Raw genomic sequence first — 27,489 nt, 5'->3', positions numbered from 1 at the left:
AAGTATCTAGATTATAACTTGAAATTTTTAGATCAGTCATTCAACAAATATTTGTTACCTACAATACTCATAATGTTGTATCGATATAAACCTAGAAATATGCAACGAGCAAAATAATGTTTCATTTTGACATGGAGATTAAAGTCTGATTGGTTCAGTTACATTCTCTTGATTCTTTTACTTCCAGTAATTATCATTAACTCTCCACATATAGGCAAATAGATTATTTAGTGTAATGAATTAATATTTCAAAATACTACATTGCTGGAATGGTGCTGATCATAATTCAGTATTTTTCCATGAAATAGATTAATGAAAGACTAGCAAATATTTTAGGATTCGATTGAAATATGCTATTTGAAAAAATTTAAAGGAGAGAGTTCAATAAATGCACCATGCTAATGCAGGGACAGTCATAACATTTACTCCAGTTTTGTGGTCTCTTTCTTATTTATAGTAAAGATAATCACAGATAGATAGGAAAGTCCCTGGTGAGAAAATTTGCAAGCAAAGTGGTTCCGAAACACCGGCTTCATTCATGGTTACCGGTCTCCTGGTAGTAGGATTCCCCAAACAATGCTGTGAGCATTTGTAAATCAAATACCAGCCCATCCAGCTTATGCCAAAGGGGGATCTGAATCGTAGAAAGTAAGTTTTGGAATGTATGCTGGGGTTCTATGTGTGGTAATGTTTTATTAAAATCCATAAACATGAATATTCCACACATAAAATTAGTAAATCAAAGAAAAGTCAACTGATAAATATTAACTACTTTTAGAATAAATGGCATCAAAAAAATGAATAGAATAATTATGTTAAGTGACAATGTTTACATTATACATTTCAGCCATTTTTAACTATGTTCATTAGCAGTATTGTCATTGATAAGTTTCCCCAGCAGAGGGAAGCATAACCTCATTATTATTTCCATAATACTATGGCTTAATGTTTGAATTATGGAAAGTGGGGCATCACTACAATTTTACTCCATTTTAAGTGAAGGTTGGTTGATGTTTCTGCATTTACTAAGCAACTTTGACATTAAATAGGCTTTGACATCTTTTAGGAAGCAAAAAATGAATTTGGTACAAAATGCCCAGTGTAAGGGAATACCCTACTAGTAATTCAGTGTAAAGATATCCACATTATCTTCTGCTTGACTAGGATACCCAATAATGATATATTAGGTTTATATCATGAGCATATAAATGAATCATTTGTAAGGCATATTTTAAGACTGTAGTTTTTTCTTTGGTATATTTTAATGTACATTTCCATTGCCTACTCATCTCAGGTTGCTACTATATACAAAATGAAGTACTTAAACATGGCTTCTTTTTGTTAATATAAGAAAGTTGAGCTTTAAACCTTGTAAGCATCTAAAATTTTGAATTTATCATCATAATAAAACATAATTTGTGATAATAAAACATAATTCAGTGCCTTGTGTTCTTTAGGATTTTCTTTCTGCAAGATTTTATTTCTCTTCGGCTGCATTTCTTTCAGTATTCTGAGAGAGATGCATACATTGCATGCATATGTGTGAATATGCATTATTATGATTTTAGCCTGGTCTTAGCAGGTTGAAAGATGAAAAATGTGACTTACCATGGTGTAAGTCTGAACAGTGAGTCAGTGGGTCTCCATTTCTTATATCTTGTCGTCTTGTGCGTCTGAAACAATTACATTTAAAAGGTGTTATTGTATCCTTATTTTTCCCTTCTAGGAATTTGTCATAAGAATGAAGAGAAATAAAATATATATATATATCATAGACTCTAGTAACTTACAGGAACAGATGAATCTACATCCAACTAAAAGATTTTTTTAAGAAACAGTTCATTATACCTGTAAGAGCAGTCTCTAAGATGATCGAAATGGGAAACAAGATCCAAATTTACTAACAACATGTTAAAAGTCTTTAAAATAGTGATAACAGAGAATTCATGGCTTTTTCACTACCAGATGTCAGTCAGTAACAATCTAATGTCTAGAAACTCAAGGCCTAACTAACTTCTGTGGAAAAAGCACAAAATTTAAAATAATAATCCATTTTTTCAATAAAGGGTATTAAACTTTTTTCTGATTATTAATGAAGGAATAAGCTTGAAAACTATAATTTACATGAATGTTCTCTTTCTCTAAATGCTTATACATAATTCTTTAAATAGACTTTTGCTAAAGTTTATAATATTAAGACTAGAAATTCTATTTTTAAGCTAGTTTTAAAATTTCTTTTCTTGGTTGTTATATCAACCTATCCTTTTTTCTTTCTTTTTTTTTTTTTTGAGACAGAATCTTGCTCTGTTGCCCAGGCTGGAGTGCAGTGGCGCAATCTCGGCTCACTGCAATCTCCGCCTCCTGGGTTCACGCCATTCTCCTGTCTCAGCCTCCTGAGTAGCTGGGACTACAGGCACCCGCCGCCACACTCGGCTAATTTTTTGTATTTTTAGTAGAGACGGGGTTTCACCGTGTTAGCCAGGATGGTCTCGATCTCCTGACCTCGTAATCTGCCCTCGGCCTCCCAAAGTGCTGGGATTACAGGCGTGAGCCACTGTGCCTGGCCATATCAACTTTTATTCTTTTTAAAAAGTTTATTTTATGATCATACGGCTATGATTGCAAACCAATTTACCTGTGAAGTGAATAAAAGCAACAATAAATGTTGAACTTAAGGGCAAGGTCTCCTCTTGCCAGAGGAATGAGAGAGAGAATAAATGAACTTACATTTAAGAGAAAGGCAAAGTTTGCTTTATAAAAATCAAATGATTTCTTCTACATTCTACCCCCAGATCACATGTGAGCTGCAGCACGTTGTGGGTATCCTTTTTCTACATTTTGCTAATGGTTGCCTGGGAAGGAGGAGGTAGGCTCTAGTCATTGTAGTGCAACAAAGATGTGAAGTTCCAGGAAGAGGCTAAAAATGGAGACTGGCTATGTGTAACAGACTGGAAAAGATTGGGGGACACTTGCCCAACTGTTTGCTGCTGCTATTTTAATGGGTATTGTCTTGCTGCAAAATTAGTTACCATCCCTAAAAAGAGCTCTCACAAAGGCCATTGAGAATTGCAAATATGGAATTTGTTACTGTATTCATAAATTTAGAAGTCTAAAGTATTTATAAATTTCTATTTGTAGAATTAGTGAAACTATCAAACAGATGTTGCACATTTCAAAATTGAGCCAACAAGAGAACTTGTGAAACACGAGCTACAAAGCATTTGGGAAGGCATTTTTCACTGCCATTTAAGCTTTTGAAAAATGCCATCACAAAGAATATAAATCATGAGGCTTCTAAACATCCTTTTTAAAGACAGCGTGTCACTCATGAAATTGGATTAAGTAAAATCTGTAAGGCATAACAAAAATGTGCTAATGAAAATTCCTTCAATCTTGAATTGTAGGTATACAATAAATACTTTTCAAATATGTAATAACATATAGGTTTTAACTTCTTATTATAGATGTGTTGATGATTTTCTTTTTATCTCTTATTAAGAAAAGCTGAAAATTCAAATAGATTACTAAATTAGATAATATTATAAACTTTCACATGAAGAAGAAATAATACTCATTTTAGTTCAAATACGAATTCCACTTTTTTTTTTTTTTTTTCGAGACAGAGTCTTGCTCTGTCACCCAGGCTGGAGTGCAGTGATGCAATCTCAGCTCAGTGCAACCTCTGCCTCCTGGGTTCAAGCAATTCTTCTGCCTCAGCCTCCCAAATAGCTAGAATTACAGGCGCCCGCCACCACACATGGCTAATTGTTGTATTTTTAGTAGAGATGGGGTTTCACCATGCTGGCCAGGCTGGTCTGAAACTCCTGACGTCGTGACCCGCCCGCCTTGGCCTCCCAAAGTGCTGGGATTACAAGCGTGAGCCACGGCGTCGGGCTGAATTCCACATTTTTAAGTAAGATAAAAGCCACCTAGAGTTAAATGTTTTTGAGAAGCATTAACTTTTAATCTTAAAAAATTTAATTTTACTGCTGTAAAGACTGCATATTGCTATTCCTTAAATTACCTACAGTTTCTTTAATGAACAGACATTATCTCCACAATAAGTTTTATTTTAAATTTGAAATTTCAACAAAATGAATGGTTATATAAAAGTAATACAAACATGTTACCTCAATTCTGAATGTTGAAGGTTTAATAATTATATCTCTTATATGATATAATACTGCATATACATTTAATATTATTAACAGGATATTGTGTTTTAATCCTTTGGACTGCTTATATAACAGACTAAATTGTAGATGATTTTACACTCGGTCAATATCTAAAGTGTGTAATCAAAAGATTTAAGTAGGCATTAGGGCCATTTCTTTGCTCAAATATTTTACCAAATATTCAAACTGATACAAATGTTGTAGGACATAGCTATGAAAATCTACATTCATAGCTTCTTTGAAAAAAATAGCTATAATAAACAATAAAGAAATCAAATTATATTGCTTCTAAAATGCAGAGGTTTCATAAAGCTGGTTTCCATTTTATGTTTCAATAGGTTGATATACATGCTGTTAATCTTTGGGCTGATATTAACAAGATACCGTATGTTAATTTCATCCACCATTCTCATTTCCTAAACCCTGCTAAATACTGATTGATAGAGAAAGACATCCTTCAGTGAGTAGTAAAGGATATGTTTTTCAAAGGGCTATTTTGTCAAATGAGGAAAGAGTTATCTTAGCAACTTTTATTCAAGCATGTCCAAAAAAATACTTTTAAGTATTATCAAGAGTATGTTTAAGAGATATATATGTATATATATGCCGGGTGCGGTGGCACACGACTGTAATCCCTCTCAAAGGCCAAGGCGGGAGGATCACGAGGTCAGGAGATCGAGACCATCCTGGCCAACATGGTAAAACCCTGTCTCTACTAAAAATACAAAAATTAGCTGGGTGTGGTGGTGCATGCCTGTAGTCCCAGCTACTCAGGAGGGTGAGACAGGAGAATCACTTGAACCTGGGAGGCAGAGGTTGCAGTGAGCCGAGATTGTGCCACTGCACTCCAGCCTGGTGACAGAGCCAGACTCCATCTAAAAAAAATACAATAAAAAAAAAAATATATATATACACACACACATATATACATATATATACACATACATACATATATATTGCATATGCACAGATAGATATTACATGGTTTTATGTTTCAAGTTCAAACAATGCAAATGCAAGGTGATGCTATAATAATATGATAACACTTAAATTTTCTTGAAACAAATTGACATATTTTGGGATGTTAATCAAAATTACATATATCACATATTAAAATGTAATATTTTCAAAACTAGAAATAAATTCTTCTAGACTTTTTATAATTAGGCCCCTGTGTACTACCTAAGACTCTAAAGGAAAATAAATTCCTTTCTCTGATCATTTTCTGTTCATCCAGAGACATAAATTGTCTTATTAAAGTTTAAAAATGAGACAGAATATTGCTGGATAGAAATAGAAGAACATGTTTGGAAAACAGAGTATTTTGGTCTAAAGGGACAAGATTCAGTCTAGATTCTGTTCATGACTTTCTCTGTGACTTTTTTTCTGATTGTTTTAACTATTTGAAGAGAAGAGAAAAAGCAAAACAATCCCCTCCATCTGCTCCCAAATCTTTTTATTCATTAGAAAAATTTGATGCACTTATTTGAAGAAAGCTATTTCAAACTTGGAATCAGATAGGATAACTAGCAAACATTTCATTTATTTTGAATATTTTTCCTACCTCTTTGCAGTGGGAAAATAGCGAGAACATGCAGAACCATCCCAAGCACAGTAAGGGTCTCGGGCGAGGCAACACTCAGCGCAGGCTTTCCCATAAATATCACACCGGTGTAAAGGGAGCTGGGCAACCCCAGCCGTTGAACCAATATATAGTTGTTGCTGTGGAAAGAGTTTACTGCTGTGACAAAAACTATCTTGTCTTTTAAATCTCTTTTTCTCTTAAAAAAGAGTTTATTTATATATAACTTCTCAGAGATAAATTAAGGGTTAAAAAAAATCATCCTTTTATTGATAATTTCTTTAAAGGCCTTCTAGACAAGATGGCAGTTTAAAATGGAGCAAGAGCAAGTTCTAAATATTTGACTGAAACAAGTGTCTTTTATTAAGTGTAAAACAAAGGGAAGATGAAGACAGTAATACACCAACCAATGTAATGTTCAAAGCTACAAGTTTTGTTCTTTGCAAGTTTGCTTTTTTACCTTTACTGTTTATAATACTCATATACCAAAATGTCTTTATTACCATGTGTTCCAGATTGGCCAGAGGCAGGAACCATTGCTTCTGACTTCTCAGTACCCTATTGTATTGCCTGTGATGGAGTGTGCCCTTTCCTGTGATAGGAGAAGGGGCAAAATTTTGGTGCTTACATTTGAAAAAACTTTGGGCTCAACATCAAGAACTGTCTTGCCCTTGCACTACCTCCAGGAAGATTACTTTTAAAAAGACTACTAAATTACTACCCTTCAAAACATCTTTGAAAAGAGGAACTAAGTACACTCTGGTGCAGTCTGCCAAACCAAAAGCTGAGGTGTTGTGGAAAAAGCATAGGGTTGAGCATGAAGGTACCTGGATTCTAGGTCTCGCTGCCCATTAACACCCTGTGTGATCTTGAGCTATTCATATAATTTTTCTAAGAATTAACTTCCTTATTAAAATGAGCATGTTTAACAGTTCTTTAAAGTATGCATTCAGATAAACATTCTACAATGCATTTATTCTCAATGAAATTGGTGTTATTGAAAGAGCCAGAATATGGAAGATTAAAAAAATTGTTTTTCTACTAATTCAGGATTTCAGTACAACTTTTAAAATGCCTTTAACAAAGTTGAGCCAATGTAGCATATTAGCTGCAAATTTATTTAAACACAAAATGAAATAAAATTATTTTGCAATTTCTCCACATTTACTGTTGTTGGCAACATAGCTCTCTTTTCTTGCACTAGAGGATTCAATAATTATAGTAAGCCTTAAGTAAAATTTACATAAATACTGAAACATGTCATGTTTTCATACATTGAAAAGACATCAAAAGTGTATTTTAGTTTCTCTAGTATATAAACAAAAAATAAGTTTTAGAAAAGTCAGTCTCTGAACAATGATATGCTTTTTTAATACTACACATTTTCTAATAGTTAACAATGAATATAAATGAAATTGCATTTCCAAAGGCTTCCATGTATAAACTGCATGTATAAATAACTAGATAAATTGAATGCAGACTGAAGTACCTATGAGAATCTAAGAAAATATTAAGGTTATAAGGAGTGTTTACATAGAAAATAGTTCTCTGCTTAAATCTCACCAACTAACTTATACCTTATTACAAGCAAAGTAAATAAGAGGAAATGTAATACAATAAAATCTAAACCATTGTGGAAACATTTATCTTCATTAATATTATATTATTATTCCATTTCACTAAATGGAAAAAATGAAATTATAGCATATATTACTAAGTGCTCAATTTTTTGCTATATTCAACTTTTATTATAGTATTGAATTTTGCTATAAACCAGGACAAATTAAGAAATGATAGTTAAATTCTTTGGGAAAAATAGATTAAGTATTGTTAAGCTTTCCTTCCCCCTTTCTCTTTCTTTTTCTCTATTTTCTTTCTTTTTTTCTTTCTTTCCTTCTTTCTTTCTTTCACAGCCTCCTTTTTTAAAATGAACTTAGACACTATTAAATGTAAGCAATTTCAATATATGGATGTGTCAATCCATACATTGTGTTTGCAACTATTTTGAAAAGCTGCTCATCAAGTTAGTCCTACAATCAAAAGATCTCTATGTTTGGCCAATAACTTCTAAGAAGCATGAGCAAAATGTATATTTATAGATTTTTTTAAGAATATGACATTTAAGTAGGAAAAGTGTTATTACCTAAGTAACAATATCTAATTATGTCATATTCCTTTAGGGGAAAAACAGAGAAATAGTATGTGGAAAGAATAGCAAACCAAAATATGGCAGCTGAAATTATTATGATGAAAACCTAAAGTGTGACAAAATGCCAAAAGTAGCTATAAATCAATGTCATGTTCATTTTACCATAATTTTGCAGTATTATTAATGAAGTGCAAAAATAATTATGCTATCCAAATGAAATATAGGGTAAGCCTTTAGGCACCATTAAGCAGAATCCAGTCACTAGTAAGTAACCTGATGTGCTTTTTCTGCCCAATTTAACATCACTACAGGCTTTCTCACTATCCTCCTTAACAAAGTGTGGGGTATAGCAGGAGATGGGTTCATTTATCCAGAAAATTACTTGCAACACTACTTGTCCCTCTTGAAACTACTATCTCACTTTAAAAATGCCCATAAGCATGAATGAAATTGCGTCATATCTGAACAAAATCAAATCATTTCTTCCAGTAATGGAGAATAAAGGAAAAAGACACTTTCTTCTCTCATGGTATTTTAAATTGATAGATTGTTTTTCTTTGTCAGTAAAATGTTGGATTAATATGTAATTTTTTAAATAGCTTTAAAAATGTAAAACAGAAAGAAATGGTTTACAAAAATAGACGTGGAGTTAGTGTAATTAAGACTGGCAATGAGGCCTAGCAGAGAATAAATAAATAATTTTAAAAATCATTACAGGAAAGAATATCCCAGTCTAGCTTCCATCCTGGAAATCCCCAGATTTCTTTGCCAACTTCTAACAATTTTTAGATTACAAGAACAGGTGAACACATACTTATGCAGTGTAAGATAACAGTATCAGGTCAATCATATCTGCACTCTGGGTTGCTCTAAATATCTTGGAGATTATCAATCTATTTTGATATATCTGTGTGGGGAAAGGATACACACTGAATTTTACTGGCAGAGTAATTTAGTGTCTTGTTCAAGGGATAAAGTATGGTCAGAGATAAAACATGTAAACAGTTCAGAAATAAGTTTTGCCAAATGATTCTCATTTTACAATTTTGTATGTAAGTTTTTACTCCAGTAAGTGAGGCATACCCTACTTCATTCTGGATTTTTCTGCTTCTTTTTCTGCCTTTTTTTTTTTTTTTGAAGTTACCATTGATATACTGGACAGAAGAAAGTCTAGGTAACATTTATAGAGAAAATATAATTTATTAGACATTAAAACTATATTTGTTTACACATATTACACAGTATTTAGAAGCAATTGACTTTTCTGAAGTGTCTTGCCAAAGCATTCATTTGATATGAATAGAAAGACTACTAACATGCTGCCCTTAACCTTTGAATTCATGAAGTTTTAGTACTTATTTGGCAGTGATCTTTTTTTTTGTTTTCCTTTGATATTTAGCCAAAGTTAAACACACATTTTGTTTTCTCTAGCATACAATACTACTGGAAAAGCAAAATTAACTTTTAAGTCAAGGTCCTCCAAACACATATAGCCAATGAATAATTTTACTAGCCTCTAAAAATGCATTTTTGTTTATATTTGCAAGGTAAGAATAAATTATAATTTTTTTTATATCCTGAAATATCACAATGCTATTTCAGGGTATACACATATATACATATCAGAAAAGATGAAAATTATTATTGAGTATTGAGTAAATTATATTAAAATGACCAAAATACACTGTATGTAAAAATTTATAACAAATAATGATCCAGAAAATATGTTTATAGAACACAGATGAGATTGATCAAAAACATGAGGGCAATGAAAACTATCTTCAGTTTCTAATCTACTAGCTTATTGTAAGAATGATATTTGTTTTCTCCCGTATTTTTGTATAATTGCTAACAAATCTGTGAAATTTGATAAATAAAGATATATCTATTTGAAACACAAGAATTAACAAAATAATGGATATCGAATGGTAATACATAATGATAGTACCTGCTTAGTGGAAAGCTCCATTGCTGAAATAGCAGTCGGTTCCTAAAGGAGAAAAAGAAATATGTGAGGTGTTTGGTCAATTAGAACAGCCAGCTATTAGTTAATTAACTCAAGGCACTGCCATTAGTTTTGAGAGAGAGAGAACTTCCGTTTCCATGAGAAGCAATGTGATTGGGAAATAAGACACATAAAGAAACTGCATAGATAAGGGTCAAATATGTGGAGCAGGCAATAAGATTGTGTCAATGTCATACAGTCTACATACCTGTAGTTGATCAAGTTGGGGTTATTGCTTGCTACAATATAAGGGAAAATATGAGCCTGCACAGTGAGAGGGTGTTGGAAAAAACATGCTTTGGACTTGTGTTAGGTGATTGGGGGAGGGCTCAAAGAAGTAGAGCTTTGTTCTACACTGGATGTGGTCAAAAAGCAGGGGTAATTCTATGGTTAAGTATCTTCAGAAATCATTTGGGAGGGAAGAACATAGTAAGGCTAAAGCTATGAGTGGCGAAAAAGTAGCAATAACACGTGATAAGCAGGGTAGGGGATATATGGTCATTTTTGTGGTTTGGACAATGTTCATGTTTTTGTCTGTGTTTGGACATGATTACAAAATGGTTTTGCTTTTATCTTGATTCATCATGGTCTCAGAGTGGTCTTTTCTGATGTTGGTATTTTGTGAAAATTGTTCTGTTCAACTGGAGAACTCTGCCTTAGCTGAGAGTGCCAGCCTCATTCCTAACAATACCAATGACAGCTGATGAGAGTGGGCCACTTTCCAGCTGACAAGGACTACAAGAGCTCAGGTGGGATGAGATTACTTCATTATTATGAAAAACACAGTTTCACGTGCGAGGACCTACACTCAGGTCTTTGCCAGAGAATATAATCTCTTTAATGTCTATTAACAGGTTAACATAGAGAAGTAATAACTAGGGAAGTAACACTCACCAATGCACTTCATTAAGTGTTCTATCTGGAGCTTATCACGAATGCGTATAGGCTTGCATAAATAAATTGTGTTCTTCGATGTAGGCAGACTACCAAAGCCTACATAACTGAACACATGAGTTTACATCCTTTAGGTTCACGGTCAATGAACTGTGCTGCAGGCTGTATCTTTCATTCAAGACAAACATGATGAGAAGACAAAGACTGCTTGTGGGTTTCTCAGGGGTCTGATAAGAAAGGGGCTTAGGTGGAACGAAGGATCTTAAAAGACCTCACTGTGTAGGTGACTGAAGCTACTAAATTAAGTGTGAAGAGTTGGACTCTGGAGCCAAAGTGCCTGGACTCAAATTATGATTCAAATCTGGCCAGAAATGCAGTACTAGGCAAAGTGTGTAAACTTTTTGTAATTCAGTTTTCTCATTTGAAAGTTAGATGGTACCTCTTATAGGGTTGGTGAGAAGACTGAATGAATTAATACATGTAAAACACATTACAAATGTGCTTGGTATACAGTGTTTATTCAAATCTCTCCTCCCTCTCTTCCTCTCTCATCTCTCTCTTTCACACACACACATACACTTCCATCTCATTTCCTTGCTTTGGTTTTTATCTTTAGTGCTTATTACTGGTTATATACATGTATATTTATGCACATATTATCTAATAAATATATTAATATATCTTAATAATCAATAAATTTTATATAGATACATGTAATTCATTTTTTGTCCTGTGAGTTTCTTCACACGTCCCAAAGCAGAATCTGAGATAAAATCTTGTTAGCAGGTTTGGGGCAAGAGTAAAAAATTGAGGATTGAGAAGAAGGTGGAAAAAATCAATTAAAAAGTGTATTATGGAAGTCAATACTGAGAAAAAAATCTGAGGAGAGTTGACAATGACTCTCCAAATTGTCCACTGAGGTTTGTACCAAAAAAAGTACTTATTCATTCCATTCCTTTTTGGATGCTCTCAGGGTGTTAAATCTCCCACAGCCCCAGCTGTGATTCTTGCTTGTCTTTTGGCCTGCTGGGGCATAAAGAAAAAGATTCCTCATAGGAATCAGAAGTGAGGTGAAAGGATGTGAGGAGGCAGCTGAGGCATCTCACGTGTCTTTCCAATTGCCTGTCCCCCTCAATTTGGGACAGAGATTTTGGCTGTTTATTTCACAGCCATATCCCTAGCACCTGGAATTAGGCCTGGTATTTACAAGTTCTTAATACATATTTGCATGAATGAATAAATGAATGAACGAATTCTTTACCAACGTTCCTCTTTCTCTCCTCTCTTCAACTTACTCTTTCTTCCATTTAATTTATATTTAAGATAAAGATAGCCCTCTTATTAAGTCTTTCTTTGTTTCTTATAGCTTAACTGGAATTTCTTCAAAAATAATTTAGAATAGTCTACACTCATTGCTTTTGCTTGCTCATCTTTCATCCAATGCCTTCCCTGCTCAACCCACTGAGTCTAGCTTTTATTCTAGAGAGGTGGCCTACTATTTTCAGAAGCAGAAATCACCAATGAACTGTGTATTGCTGATAGGACACTTTTCTGTATCCATAACTATTATTAGACTTTGTTTTATATGTTACTATTGACCACTCATTTTTTCTTGACTGCTTCCTCTAATAAACTCCATTATGTCTTGGAATTCTTTATTAATTTATTCCTTAATGACCTTTATCACAGTCTTCTTCTGATCCTCCAGCCACTCCTAACATATTTACCATTCCTTACCTACTCCTTTCTACTCTCCTTTGGATGCTATTTTTCTTCCTTAGTAAGCTCTTGTATTTTTTTTGTTGTTGTTTGTTTGTTTTTTGAGAGGGAGTCTTGCTCTGTCGTCCAGGCTGGAGTGCAGTGGCGTGATCTCAGCTCACTGCAAGCTCCACCCCCCGGGTTCATGCCATTCTCCTGCCTTAGCCTCCTGAGTAGCTGGGACTACAGGCGCCCGCCACCAAGCCTGGCTAATTTTTTTGTATTTTTAGTAGAGAGGGGGTTTCACCGTGTGTTAGCCAGGATGGTCTCGATCTCCTGACCTCGTGATCCGCCCACTTCGGCCTCCCAACTCTTGTGGTTTTAATTACTATGTGCTGTAGAACTGCAAATCTCTACTTCAAACTGTGATGGCTGAGCTGAGAACAGGATTTTCATAACAAATTTAAGACAATCTAGGCCGGGCGCGGTGGTTCACGCTTGTAATCCCAGCACTTTGGGAGGCCGAGGCGGGCGGATCACCAGGTCAGGAGATCGAGACCACGGTGAAACCCCGTCTCTACTAAAAAAAAATATTAAAAAATTAGCCGGGCGTGGTGGCGGGTGCCTGTAGTCCCAGCTACTTGGGAGGCTGAGGCAGGAGAATGGCGTGAACCCGGGAGGCGGAGCCTGCAGCGAGCCGAGATCGCGCCACTGCACTCCAGCCTGGGTGACAGAGCAAGACTCCATCTCAAAAAAAAAAAACAAATTTAAGACAATCTGCCTGAGACACAAATGAAACAAATGATTTAGGAGGTACATTAATGTAATGGTATAATTTAGAGATTTTCCATAGTTTCCAATTTTTATAGCTTAAATGAATTATATTAATTAAATATAATAATTTTACACAAAAATTATCAATCATAAAGACAATTATGATGAAAGGAATGTCTATCAACTTTTTCTATGCAGAGATATAATCTTTAGAATTTAGTAGCCACAAATCTCAAAAACTAAGAGCACAACACATCACGGATATTCAGCTTTTTTTTTTTTTAGATGGAGTCTCGCTGTCGCCCAGGCTGGAGTGCAGTGGTGCGCTCTCGGCTCACTGCAGGCTCCGCCCCCCGGATATTCAGCTTTAAAAAAAAAAGTTGAAGACTGTATTTAGGTTTGTACAACACTGGAATCAATGACCAAAACAGAAATTTTAGAAGAGTAAGGAAAATTTTCCAGAGATGTTTCTTTCATTCCAACAATTTCACATGAAAAATAGTTAGGTGGTTATTAAGGAGCTTATTTCATGAAGGTTTTTATGACAAAGTTTACAATCAAAATTCAAAGAAAGTGTTTCTTAGGCAGAGAAAGATTACCAGCTAATGTAATTGAAGTGAAGTTAGCTAGCTCTAAATAATTTCAAAAATGAAGCTGATTAATATTTATACATTTCATGTTCCTTAATAATACAAAAAAAACTCTAAGGTAGATAAAAATTATTTCATATATGAATGGTGAAAAAGAAACCCTAGGCCATAACAGACTCCACTGTGTCATATTAAGATTTTAACATTCTTAAGATCCTAGAATCCATTAATTAAAGGAAACTTATTATTTAGACCAGGAAATTAATAACAGTTTGGAATAAAATGCACTATATGCTGCCTGTGGTTGAATATTAATAGACAATATATTAAGATGACATTCATTTAAATAAGCTATGGGGATTTTTTCTGAGAAATAGGGGGTAGTGAATATGACTTCCATTTAAAACAGATATAGCTTCATAAGCATGTTTTCATGAAACTGGTTTCAACTGCATTTAATTGGTGTTCGAGTAAAAATAAAATTAAAACTTAGCATCTTTTCAAGGCTTTCTATGTTCCAATTTACAATTTTTTTCAGATATTTTAAACTAGTCCTTATTAAACTTTCTCGCTTGCAAAGCTTTTCAGCCTACTGATCCCAGGAGATTCTGAAATAGCCTATTGGATGCTAAACACAAGGACACTTTTTTAGAATGAGTTTATAGACTAGGTTAGGAAAGTATCAATTATGTTTTCATTTGAACAAAAATTAAACTCATTTGTCTGCTCAGCTGTTCATGGAATATTGCATAAATTGGGTTTAAAATGCATGTGTTATCAACGTAACTGCCTTACAATTCCTTACATTCAATAGAACTATAAATAAAGCCCACTGTCCTAAGAGCACTGCAACTTGTTGTAGCATTTCAGTCTTAAAACTAAACCCTCTTTGATTGTACTGGAAAGAAAATCCCAAACTGACTAGTTAAACTAAAAATCAGCATAAGTTAGGCTTTTATATCTTCTATTTTTATAAAACAAAGTATATGTATGGAATTTTCAAGCATTTTTAAAAGAGATTTTCATTTGTTTAACTAGTTAACAATAGCTACCATTTACTAGTAATCTTTTTTTTTTTTTTTTTTTTTTTGAGATGGAGTCTCCCCCTGTCACCCAGGCTGGAGTGCAGTGGTGTGATCTCAGCTCACTGAAACCTCCATCTCCCAGGTTCAAGTGATTCTCCTGCCTCAGCCTCCTGAGTAGCTGGGATTATAGGCATGCGCCACCACTCCAGGCTAATTTTTGTATTTTTAGTAGAGACAGGGTTTCACCACGTTGGTCAGGCTAGTCTCAAACTCCTGACTTTGTGATCCACCCACCTGGGCCTCCCAAAGTGCTGGGATTAGAGGCGTGAGCCACCACGCCCAGCCTTTACTAGTAATCTTAATTTTAAACCGAAACACTTTTTAAAAGTATTTATAATCACAGTCTTTACTGTGAGAAGAAGAAATTGAGGCTCAATTGACTTTAACTAACGTGTTCAGAATCACATAATAAATTCAATTGAAGTTCAGGTTTATGATTGCAAATCATTTTTGGAATTAGGCTTGTTTCTTAGTACTTTAATGTCAAATTTGGGGTATTTTATAGCAAATCAAAGTCATTTCTAGAGTCCTATACCAATGCCAGTTTTATTTCACCTCTTATTACCTATTAAAAATTTTACTCTAAAATGAAACTTTTTATTACTAAGGAATATTTTTCTTTCTATACTCTCATTGAGATTTGATTTCACCCCAAATAAAAGTATATTGGATGTAACTGAAACCACTGGAATGTGTATGATTAGTCAGGGTGTTTTCCTGAAACCAACCTCAAGATAGAAATGGGTGTAGCACTGGTTTTAATTCATGTATTTATATGAGGTTTGGTTATTCATTCTGTCAAGGACACATAATGAACATGGCCTCATGAAGATGATAATATGGTAAAATTAACTGGTTGGGTAACATTAAATGTCTTTAATAAAATCCAAGAATATCAGATACTACCATGACCCTAAATCTTTACCTTTTCTATTTACCTTGTCAAACTATCCCTGACCTTTTTTATAGTATTTTATTTTAAATGGATTGACTTACATGGCTCGAATAGAAACAAACTGTAAAATTTCTCTGCTTATTTCACTGTATATAGCTATGGCTTTAATGTGTTGTGGGTTTTTTTTCCCTTCCCACTGTAAAATTAAACAAAGTTTGACAGTGAAATATTCCAATTGCTAGACCACAATATATGTATGAACTTTGCCTGATAGAATAGAATGTTGAAAGTAAATATTTCTCTAAACTCTGCCCAAATATGTTTTGTCTACTTGAGTGCCAAAGAAATAATAATGACAATAATGCATAGCAGAGAATATGGAAGAGAATTGAAATAGTTTTCTATCAAAGGAATATTGTTCACGCACAATCTTTTTCCAAAATTGTAAAGTCCTAAACAAGCATTTCCATGCCAGCACAATATTATTTATTTACATTTAATTGTTACAGATTGATAATGAAACTTTTTTTTTTTTTTTGAGATGGAATCTCCATCACCAGGGCTGGAGTGCAGTGGCGCGATCTTGGCTCACTGCAACCTCCGTCTCCCGGGTTCAAGTGATTATTGTGCCTCAGTCTCCTGAGGAGCTGGGATTACAGGCACCCGCCACTACACCCAGGTAATTTTTTGCATTTTTAGTAGAGACAGGGTTTCACCATCTTGGCCAGGCTGGTCTCAAACTCCTGACCTCGTGATTCACCCACCTCAACCTCCCAAAGTGCTGGAATTACAGGCATGAGCCACTGCGCAATATCTTAAATGCTACACAAATGTCATCTAATAGCTATCACAGGTATAAGTCGGTTATGAATTTCTCTGGAAACCGCAAAATGCTAAAAAAAAAAAAATCTAATAGATATTAAGTACTCTTACCATCATGTATAGGTTGATGACAGAGATACATTCTGAGAAATGCATCATTACGTGATTTTGTCATTGTGCGAAAAATCATAAAGTACACTTACCTACTACCTAGGCTAGATGATACAGTCTGTTGGTCCTAGGATACGAACCTGTATAGCATGCTACTATACTGAATATTTTAGGCAATCATAACACAATAGTATTTGTGTATCTAAACATAGAAAAGGTACAATAAAAGTATGGTAGAAAAGATTTTTAAATGGTACACCTATGTAGGGCATTTATCATGAATGGAGCTTGCAGGACTGGCAGTTGCTTTGGTCAAGTCAGTGAGTGGTGAGTGAATGTGAAGGCCTAGGACATTGCTATACACTACTGTAGACATTATAGTCACCATACACTTTGGCTACACTAAATTTTTTTAAAGTATTTTTCTTTCTTCAGTAATACATTAATGTTAGCTTTCTGTAAATATTTTACAATATAAACTATTGAATTTTTAAAACTTTTTGATGCTTTTGTAAAAACACTTAGCTTAACACACATATTGTACACCTGTCCCAACATGTTTTCTTTCCTTACATTCTTGTTCTATAAATTATTATATTTAAAATTTATTATTATTTTACTTTTTAAACTCCTTTTGTTAAAAATGAAGACACAAACACATACACTAGCCTAGGCCTACACAGGGTAAGGATCATCAATATCTGCGTCTTTCACCTCCATATCTTGTCCTACTGGAAGGACTTCAGGGTCAATAGCACATATATTTGATATCTCTGTATTATAGGCGATAACACATTATCTCCTACGATAACAATGCTACCTTCTGGAATACCTCCTGAAGGATCTGCCAGAGGATGTTTTATAAGTAATTTTTTATAAGTAGACGGAGCACAATGTAAAATAACAACAGAAAGTAAAGTATTGAAAATGTTAGGCAATAGGAAATTTTAGGCCCATTATAATCTTACGGGACCACTGTCATATGTGGGATTTATTCTTGTCCATAATGTTGTTATGCAGCGCATGACTATACTCGCAAGATTGTTGGTTTCCAAAGTCTCATAATTTTGTTAAAAGTCATTTAGTAGGTCAGTTTAAATTAACATCTTTTTAAATTAAAATTCTTATTAATGTACTAAACAACATAGCTGAGATGTGAAATATAAACTTAAAATCTCTGGAGATATAAATAATAAAAATTCACGAAAACACAATATCACTGCAAAATTATGCACATTCTAATTCATAATATCAGAAAATAAATAATAAAAAAGAACCTTATTTTTATAATGTCATGATATGATACAATTCTACAAAATAAAATGTAGAATGTATTAATAGAAATTTATTAATAGAAAATTAAGTCCTAGAAACTGAGATGGATAACACATCAGAGTCTTTGCGCTGCATGAAGTCACAGACCATTTTTATAGTGTTCATCTCCGTATCACCAGAATTTAGCATTGTGCCAGGACTATCATATCTACTAATATACATTTCTTTACAGTGGAAATTTGTTAATGAACCCTGTTTTAAAAATGTATTATAACTGAAAGGAAATATGCAAAGGGACTATGACAAATGCAAAAGTAAGAGATTCTGGAAATCAGAAATTCTTAAGATAACAATATTTTAGTGTCTCCTGTAACTTCATTTGCAACAGTAGTGGCAAAATTAGTCTCCAAATATATGTTGGTAAAGATTTTCTACTGGAGAATAATATGGTGCAGAATCAGGATGATAACTTGTGACTGTTCCTAGGGTATCTTTCTCATACTTGGGCACCTCACTTTAAGCATGGTCTCCTTGAGGAAGGCCTTAAATTCCTTAATTTCTTGTATTTCATTTTTTCATCAATACTAATGCATTCAGTCATTTAATAAATGTTGGTTTCAAAGACATTTTAGGTTTTAGAGATATAACAATAAAGACAAGACAGCAATTTATATATCCACCCCTGAGTGCCCGTATAGTTTTCTGAATCTAAACATACTATAGTGGCCAACAGAGTCCATTTGGATAGTTGTTAGCTGTTGTTGTTTTTAATTTCTAAGATAAAGTACCAATGTGTTTGTTCATTGGAGTAATCTGTGGGACAGGGTGATTGATAAGGATTAGTCATCACTCTATACCAGACTGATAAATTAGATCACATTGATACTTTAGCATACAAATTATTTTAAACAAATAAGGCTAATGTGCCTGATTTTAAAAATCCTAATAGAATTATGATTGTTTTATTATTTTGAAGACTTAAACCAAGGATTAGTAGGAAAGGCTACTGGGAATGTAGCTCATTTTCAGTTTAGTTAAACTAAAATAATAAAATTATATTAACAATGACATTTTGAGCTAAGTGCCTGTTACTGTCTTTGATGCATTACCTATAGTGTTTCTAATTCTTCCAGTGTCCTGGTGAAATAGGTATTATGCTCATTGTTTTACTGATGGTGGAGCTCAGAGGGATGGTTTAAGTGTTCCAAATGGATTTGTCATGTAGATATGACTGTAGAGTCTAAACCCTTTCCAGTAGAACATTGTGTAGTTTGTTATCACAAAACATCTATGCTACAGTTCACCAGTTGTATGTTTCAATGTTAATTATAATGCCAATTGAATGAATATATATTAGGAGCGTTCCATATTATACCTCATTTTTTCTTTAAAATACTATTGAAGAGTGAGGAATAACATTGTATATAGGTATGAAATTGTTGGGGTAAGACATCTTGGGAAAACTGCTTACCATTAAAATATAGAATCAACTGAAAATTTGAACCCAGCACATTCATTTTATAGGTAAACTACCACAGACACCTGAAGACTAAATGAGATCACTTGAAGTTGTCAGACTAGATGCAATATTTTCTCATTTTTCTGTCTACCAACTTCTTCTAATACACTTTTTTTTTTGCAGTTATAAGTGTTTCAATAGATGTTTGCTCTATTCTTTTATCAAAAAATTCAAATAACATTTACAGGCATGTATTTTTCTGTCATAAGTCATTAATCATTTCAAGGTGTGCTTCAATTTAAACTACTTATATTAGCTGACTTCCCAAAAGGAACAACAGACACGTGATATATGTTAGACTACTTTAGTTCTCCTCTTTCCCTTCACCCCATGTCCTGCTGCTTCCACCCAAGCCCCCTCTCACCCGTACCCTCATTCCTCCAACCCTATACAAACCCCTTGGGCCATCTGTGATTCAGGATAAAGGGACAAATACATGTACATTTCTTAAGCATGTAGACTAGGAATCTATAACAAATTTACTATCAGTGATATAAACCTCTCAAATTTTCTTTTGCTAACAAATGATTTCCTTAAGAGAATATAAAATAATTCATACATAAGCTAAAAATTGACTGAAATGTCTTCACTATTCTGTCATTCCGAATATATTCCCTTTAGTACATTCATGGAAGTTACATATCATTTCAGTTATACTATCATGTGTAAAATAGATTTTAGGAGTGGGGAAGAGTTTGTTCATTGAGGTAACTTAAATAATATAAAATGTAAATAATATATTTTATCATTGAGAAAACAAAATATGAGCCGAAAATATATTTCTTTACATCTTTAGATTTAACTAGCTTTGAAAGTTTCAAGGTTTATTTTGACTAGTGTCTGGCTTTCTAATTGACAAGCTAATTAGAAGGGTATGTATGCTAGACTACTTGTCCATACCAAGTTCACTGTGCAGCTGTCCTGGGGGAAAGACGTACAACTGAACTTGTTGACACTTGAAATTAAGCAGCACTCACCCGAAAAACTGTCATTTCTTCCAGCAGAACCTCTTCTAAATCATACCAAGTCTCCTTAGGAATTGAAACTACTTTAAGAACGGTCCCAACATCTTTGAAAGAAAGTGGGGAGAAGACCACAAGTTAAGTAGATCTGAACAGAGTTTAGTGTTAATGAATGAAATATGTATTTGTCAGACAAAGAACCTTTGATATCAGTCTTCCTTTTAATTTATTTTTTGGTCAAAACATGAGTAAAATATATATTCAAATGCATTTCATGCAATTAGACAAAGTATAAACTATAAAGACAACCTTGGAATATAAAAGATTGAATTTTTAGAAATATATTTAGCCTTGAAGAAGGTTTTATCATGAGACTGCATACATTTTTAAAAATATAATAATTATTACAGAGATTGCCCGGGCTGGATCAATTCTTTTCATTATTTCTAAAAATATCTCCTTAATTGCCTGGTGTCTCAGAAACAAAACCTAAAAATAATGTCAGTTTGTCATGACAGGTTCTTCCACTTTTATTACAAAATCAGGGTACTACTATGAAGACTAAATATAAATGAAAAATGCAAGGAATGTTGTCAAGCAAGGGAAGTAGTCAGAGCTTCAGAGCCCTGGCTGCTCTTCTTGTCATCTAAAAGTCTTTAGTACTTAGAAGTTCCTAATGATGGCTCAGTGGCCATTATGTGATGAATGACAATAACCCGATTTCTCAAAGTAAACACCTAGGATTACTTATTACTGTGGTTTTTCAAAAATGCACACTTTCGTTAATCTATTTTAGAGCATTAAGGAAATTTAACAATCAGAAGCCAAAAGCATAAAAATATTGAATACATTTTATAGAGTTTTCAAACCTTGTTTTTCTCATTTGCATTGTTAAAAAGAGACAAGTTGTTTTAATGACAAGAGTTGTCACTCTTACTCTAAGTTGGGCTTAAAAGTTATTAATTTTCCAGTATTACAGATATGTTCCTATTCCTTGATGGAATGAGGAATGGGGGCTTATTAAATTCAAAAATTTTACTCTTCAACCTTCTAGTTCTGACTAAACTTGATCAGATCTAGTTAGCCTCAATTGGTTCCTTTTAATCAAGTTCAACAAAGTTGTTGTGAAGAAAATCTTGTCAACAAAGAATGAATTATATGAGAAAAATAATTCATCGATAACTGTTTTTGGAGAACCAACATGATATGTTATATGAGATCAAGAAAGGTTGCTAAGTTATCCCTTGTAAAGTTAAACCAAAAAAAGTACACTTTTAAGAAGATCCTTCTATATTTATAGTACCTTAAACTACTCATAACACTAAAGATTAAAGGTAAATTAGGTTAATCTACTCAGTGTTTCTGATCATGTCTCCGGTACCCAAACACAACTTTATCTCTTTTCCAGATCAAGTTTTACTGAGTAGTATTTCAAACAATTTCACACAAATTGAATCAGATTACTCAACTAGGATCAATATACTATGATGTGCAACTTAGTTAAAAGATAAAATTACTGTAATCAGTTTACTTTGCTGACAGATGACCCTGGTCTGTACTGACCGATAGCCATCCACATCATCAGACATTCAACACACTCATGAAATTGGTGCCTTTAAAGACAGGTTGCGTCCAAGAGGAATTAAAAGCTCATGATTAAGTTTATTTCGTCAAATACCCGGAAGCAAGCTTTGTTGCTTTGACGGTGAGTGAGAGACTTCTTAATACATTTAAGCCAGAGGTGAAGAAAAAGGCAAGTGTGACATGACTGAACAAACTTAATTCCTCTGCAAAGAAATTCAATTATAATTTGATGTTAAATGATAAACTAATATTTATCCGAGAGAAATACTATTTCTTATATGTTCTAAGGATATTTATAACCAGAAATTGATACTCGCAATTCATTGACTTTTATGAAACGCTGGGTCTGCTTGGGATTCTTTTATTTGGTAGAGAAACTTTCTCTCTCATAAAAGTAGACTTTAATATATTGCTCAGAACCTGACACTGTTACACCTGATAACATAAGTATTTCACAATTTTGTTATAAAACTTTAAGTCTTTAAAGCGGTTACTATATGGTTGCCATTCCCCTGTAGTTAATGCAATTTTTTTTTCTGTTTCTCACTAAGGGAAAATAAATGTTATTATACAAGGTTTCAGTGGAGCACTCACTCTGTTTCCCATTGATTTATGTCAGTTAACAGCGTTAATGGAGACTAGAAATTTATTACCTTGGAATCTGACCCTAAGTAGCAAGTATCGGATTTGTAACCGGGACTTTCAAAAATAATATTACTATTAAAAAGAGCAGGGAAAAAATAAAATAATATATCATAATAACAATGGAATTCATTCTGAAAATATACCTGAAAAAGTCTGTTTCTAATTCTGGAATTAGTAAAAGTGAATTGTTAAATATCCATAGAAATGTATCTAAGAATTACTTGAATCAATTATGTTGTTTTTCTAATGAATTTTTTTTCTTTTCATTGTATGACAGAAACACTGAAAAAATTTTATTGCTGACATTTATTTACTAGAGGATGTTCATCTTATCGTAATTTTAAAGTTCAGATAATTTTGCACTAATATTCTGGAACTATTATTGAATGTCTTGGGAATTTAAGGCAGGATTCGAGTAATATATCTTTGTTCTAAAAAGTCACTGGCCAGAAAAGTTATGATGCATTTATAAACATTGATTGCTTACCTAATCATTAGCTTTACCTGATTAAACTTATCAACTTTTCACTGAAAAAGGAATTTATTTTAAATTAGTATGTCTCAACTTGTCAGAAAACATAATAAATATGTAATGGAAGAATATTCACATTATGTAGTCGTTTATTAAAAGTGAATTATACCTTGAAAGTAACTATAGAAACTGGCCTCAGTTCTTAGTGTATATTTGACCCTTGAACAACATGGGTTTGAACTGTGTGGGTCCACTTATATACAAATTTTCATCTGCTCCTACCACCCTTGGGAGAGCAATGCCAACTCTTACCTTCCTTCTCTTTAGCCTACTCAACAGGAAGACAAGGGTGATCCAGTTCCACTTAATGAACATTAAATGTATTTTCTCTTCCCTATAATTTTCAGAACACTTCCTTTTCTCTCGCTTGTTTTATTGTAGGAATATAATATCTAATACATATGGCATACAACGTATGAAGCTAATCAACTGTTTATCTTATAGGTAAGGCTTCTAGTCAACAGTAGGTTATTAGTAGTTAAGTTTTGGGGAAATCAAAAGTTACATGTGGATTTTCAATTGCACAGAGGGTTGGCATTCCAACCCCTGAGATGTTCAAAGATCAACTTTACTTAATCAGTTAAACATAGTGTTCTGGAAAAAAGTTTACAGCTGAAATTAAACAATTTACCTGTTCCGATAAACATAACATCATACTGTCCATCTTCTGCATCCACTCGGTCTACGACAATTTGTGTAAATTGATAATTTACATCCGTTTTGATCACTATCGGGCGATTGTTCATAGGAAACACTGGATTGTACATGGCTGGATGACTTCTTGCAAAAGTTATAACATCATCAGGAAGGTCCTTTGTAGAGTCAAAACCACCAAATGTTTTGCTGGGACACTATTAAGATAAAGAGAAGATTATCTTTTGATTAAAATCTAATAAACATAATTATAAATTATACAATAACACATGGCCTCAATGGTTCTACTTAAAATAGTAGTGCAGGCCAGGTATGGTAGCTCACACCTCTAATCCTAGCACTTTGAGAGGCCGATGCGGGTGGATCACTTGAGGCCAGGAGTTCCAGACCAGCCTGGCCCAACATGGTGAAACCCCATCTCTACTAAAAATACAAAAATTAGCTGGGCGTGATGGTGCACGCCTGTAGTCCCAGCTACTTGGGAAGCTGAGGCAGGAGAATTGCTTGAACTCGGGAGGCGGAGGTTGCAGTGAACTGAGATCACGCCACTGCACTGCAGCCTAAGCAATGGAACAATAATCTGTCTCAAAAATAAACAGTAGTGCAATATATAGTATATATTTCCCAAATACATCTTAATTCTCAGGGAGATTTAGTTATGTCACTAATTCTTAGGCAAAACTACAAATGCATGTAATGAATTAAATGAACTGGAGAAGTTTGGTACCTCTATTAGTGCCACAAGCATGAGTGTTATTAGTAAAATAAGTGAAGTATTTGACATAATGAATGGAATATACTACAACTAAATGCAATTAATCTTTGGATTAGAGACGCTCAGAATAATTTTATTGAATACATTTAATTTTTTACTATGGCATCATGCTAAAATACAAATTCTCTTTTCAAACTGAAAAACAATATAAACTATTCTTTATTGTTTTGTTTCTAACATAATGCTAAAAAAGTACCATCAAGATATGTAATAAATAAAATAATCCCAGAGTTAAGGAGAAGTGTTATTCAAAGTGTTTAGCAACCTGCATTGCACAAAAAGTGACCAATCAGAATGCACATCATGACCAAGCAGAAGAGATAATGGCCCCAGCAGCCAGAAAGATGCATGATTTTGCACTGGCATAAACTCACCTCTGGATGTAAACACTCTATGTAAGACAATACAACAAAAATGACAAAGTAAGATTTCACCGTCTCCTTTCACTATATTTATTGATGCCGTGCAAGCATTTATAGAGTGCAATATCTCCAATCTCTTGCTTTTAGTCTTACACTTAATTTCTACCATTTAATGTAAAAGCTTGGGAGCTAAAATGTAATTATGAGAGATTCTTGATCTTACAAGAAGCTTAGAATGAGAAATCAATTGTCTTTGCCACTAGCTTGAAAAATATTAATAATTCATGAGACATAAAATGAATGTGTTTTGAAATGGGAGGAGTATATATAAATACACACATATATGTCTATGTATATGTATATACATACACAATAATACAACAATAAACAGTTAAGGAATGTAAGGTTGTATTTCTTGTTTTGTATGTAAATTATAAAATTAAGGTTATAGAAATATCAAATATTTATGTAAAAACCTGGAAGACACAATAAAATGTATTTTCATGAGACTGAAAATTATTTCTGCACTTCTCTACTACCATGTAAAAATAGTTTGCAAAAATTTAGAAATGTGTGATCAAAAATTAAAATGAGATTTAATAATTTTAGATTTATATCTTATACTGAATTTAAGCACTGACATCTGTAAAGAACATGTTTTTAAATGTGAAACTTCATTCAGTCATGGAAAATCTTTGTCTTGCTTTAATTTATAATCTTGAAATCCTTTTTTCTACATTATGGTATACATTTAATATCTGTCTGTAGCTGCATTGTTTTTTGACCTTTGGCAGAAATATATTCATTTCACATTTTAAACACCTAAGCTACTTACAGTTCCCGGCCGTGGATAGGGGACTCTTCCTTGATAAGGCACCCATTGATAGTTGGGTCCATCCCTGTGGGCATATGGACCAAGGAACACCCTTCTCACATCACTCATGCTATACATACACACGGCTGATCCCTTGAAAATGTTACTGAACAAGACAGCAAGAATAAAAACAGATGTTCATCTTTATACAGTGGTAAGAGAAATATTGATACTGAGTTCTTACATTTTAGATATTATTTATTAAAATATGAATATAAATTCTTAGCAATAATGTTTGGGATTTTTCTAGTCACATGTATGCATTTAACAATACACAAAAGAACAAAAAATTTGATTTCTTAAAAATAGAAGGCATAGGTGAAAATGGCTTTATTACTCATGGAATAGATGCCTTCATATGAAACAGAGTACTAAATTTTGATAGGAAAAACAAATACATATAAACTATAAATGAATATGTAATTTTAATATCACGGGGAAATGTTTAAAAATGTTGGTTAAGTCTCAAGCATTATTACTGAAACCAGGAAACTTTTAAATTAGCAAGAATGTTTAAGAACTCACTTTGTAGGCTGAAACTAGTACAAAAAATAGTGTCAAATGATGTGCCACATTATATTATTTTTAAATTCCCAAAAGTATTAGATCAAGTAGGAAGTTGATTCTTGTGAAGACACTTAAAATCAGCTCTTTCTAACACAGAAAATAATTACGTTAGTAGCTATTTCACTCAGTTAAAGTGGAGAATTACAGCAATTATATTCATCATTTCACTAAACAAAAATTTTGTTTGCTAAACAAAAAAATCAGATAGACTGGAAGTAAGCCACTGAATTGCCACAATTTTCCGTTTTATGGCCGGGCGCAGTGGCTCAAGCCTGTAATCCCAGCACTTTGGGAGGCCAAGGCGGGCAGATCGCAAGGTCAGAAGATCGAGACCATCCTGGCTAACACGGTGAAACCCCGTCTCTACTAAAAATACAAAAAATTAGCCAGGTGTGGTGGCAGGCGCCTGTAGTCCCAGCTACTCAGGAGGCTGAGGAAGGAGAATGGTGTGAGCCCAGGAGGCAGAGCTTGCAGTGAGCCGAGATCGCACCACTGCACTCCAGCCTGGGAGACAGAGAAAGACTCCGTCTCAAAAAAAAAAAAAAAAAAAAAAAAAAATTCCATTTTATTAGGCTTATAGAAATGTGGCTTGAGTAATGTATTTATACAAAGATATTAAACAGTTATGCACATTTAAAATATAGAATGCTTGTCTTTTAACCAAACTTTCCCCCTTGAAAATTACATATAAATCAGACCAAATGAACAACATGTGCTTGCAACAGTTTATTATTGGAAACTACTGCATATAGACAGCGTTTCAGAGACTGCAAGCTTCATGAGGGAAGAGACCATGCCTGGCTTCTTTTCGGCTACATCAATTACATATCACATGGCATTTCAGAGAGTAAACCTCAATAAATTCTTATAGAATTTAATAACATTTTCATAGCAGAACAAATAGCAAATTAGTGCATACTTCATACATCACACTTTGTAATGTTTGGGTTATCTATCCTC

The 27,489-nt window shown here is 33.6% G+C and overlaps 1 protein-coding gene across 3 annotated transcripts in view; it reads right to left on the bottom strand.

The window, feature by feature from the left end:
* SEMA3A (semaphorin 3A) overlaps positions 1–27,489 on the bottom strand; it is a 423,701-nt gene that overhangs the window by 16,511 nt on the left and 379,701 nt on the right. For all 3 annotated transcript variants that reach the window (XM_058425206.1, XM_032761201.2, XM_058425215.1), the window contains 6 exons: positions 25,924–26,068; positions 23,929–24,148; positions 20,552–20,643; positions 9,855–9,896; positions 5,740–5,897; positions 1,609–1,673 (listed from right to left, as the gene is read on the bottom strand). In XM_058425206.1, coding sequence (XP_058281189.1) covers positions 1,609–1,673; positions 5,740–5,897; positions 9,855–9,896; positions 20,552–20,643; positions 23,929–24,148; positions 25,924–26,068 — 722 coding nt within the window. The remainder of the gene's footprint in view (positions 1–1,608; positions 1,674–5,739; positions 5,898–9,854; positions 9,897–20,551; positions 20,644–23,928; positions 24,149–25,923; positions 26,069–27,489) is intronic.

This window comes from Hylobates moloch, unplaced genomic scaffold, assembly GCF_009828535.3.
Source record: "Hylobates moloch isolate HMO894 unplaced genomic scaffold, HMol_V3 SCAFFOLD_1, whole genome shotgun sequence".
In the NCBI taxonomy this organism is placed as follows: Eukaryota; Metazoa; Chordata; class Mammalia; order Primates; family Hylobatidae; genus Hylobates; species Hylobates moloch.
Note: the sequence above shows the minus strand (reverse complement) of the source record. Positions and strands in the feature narration are given on the sequence as shown.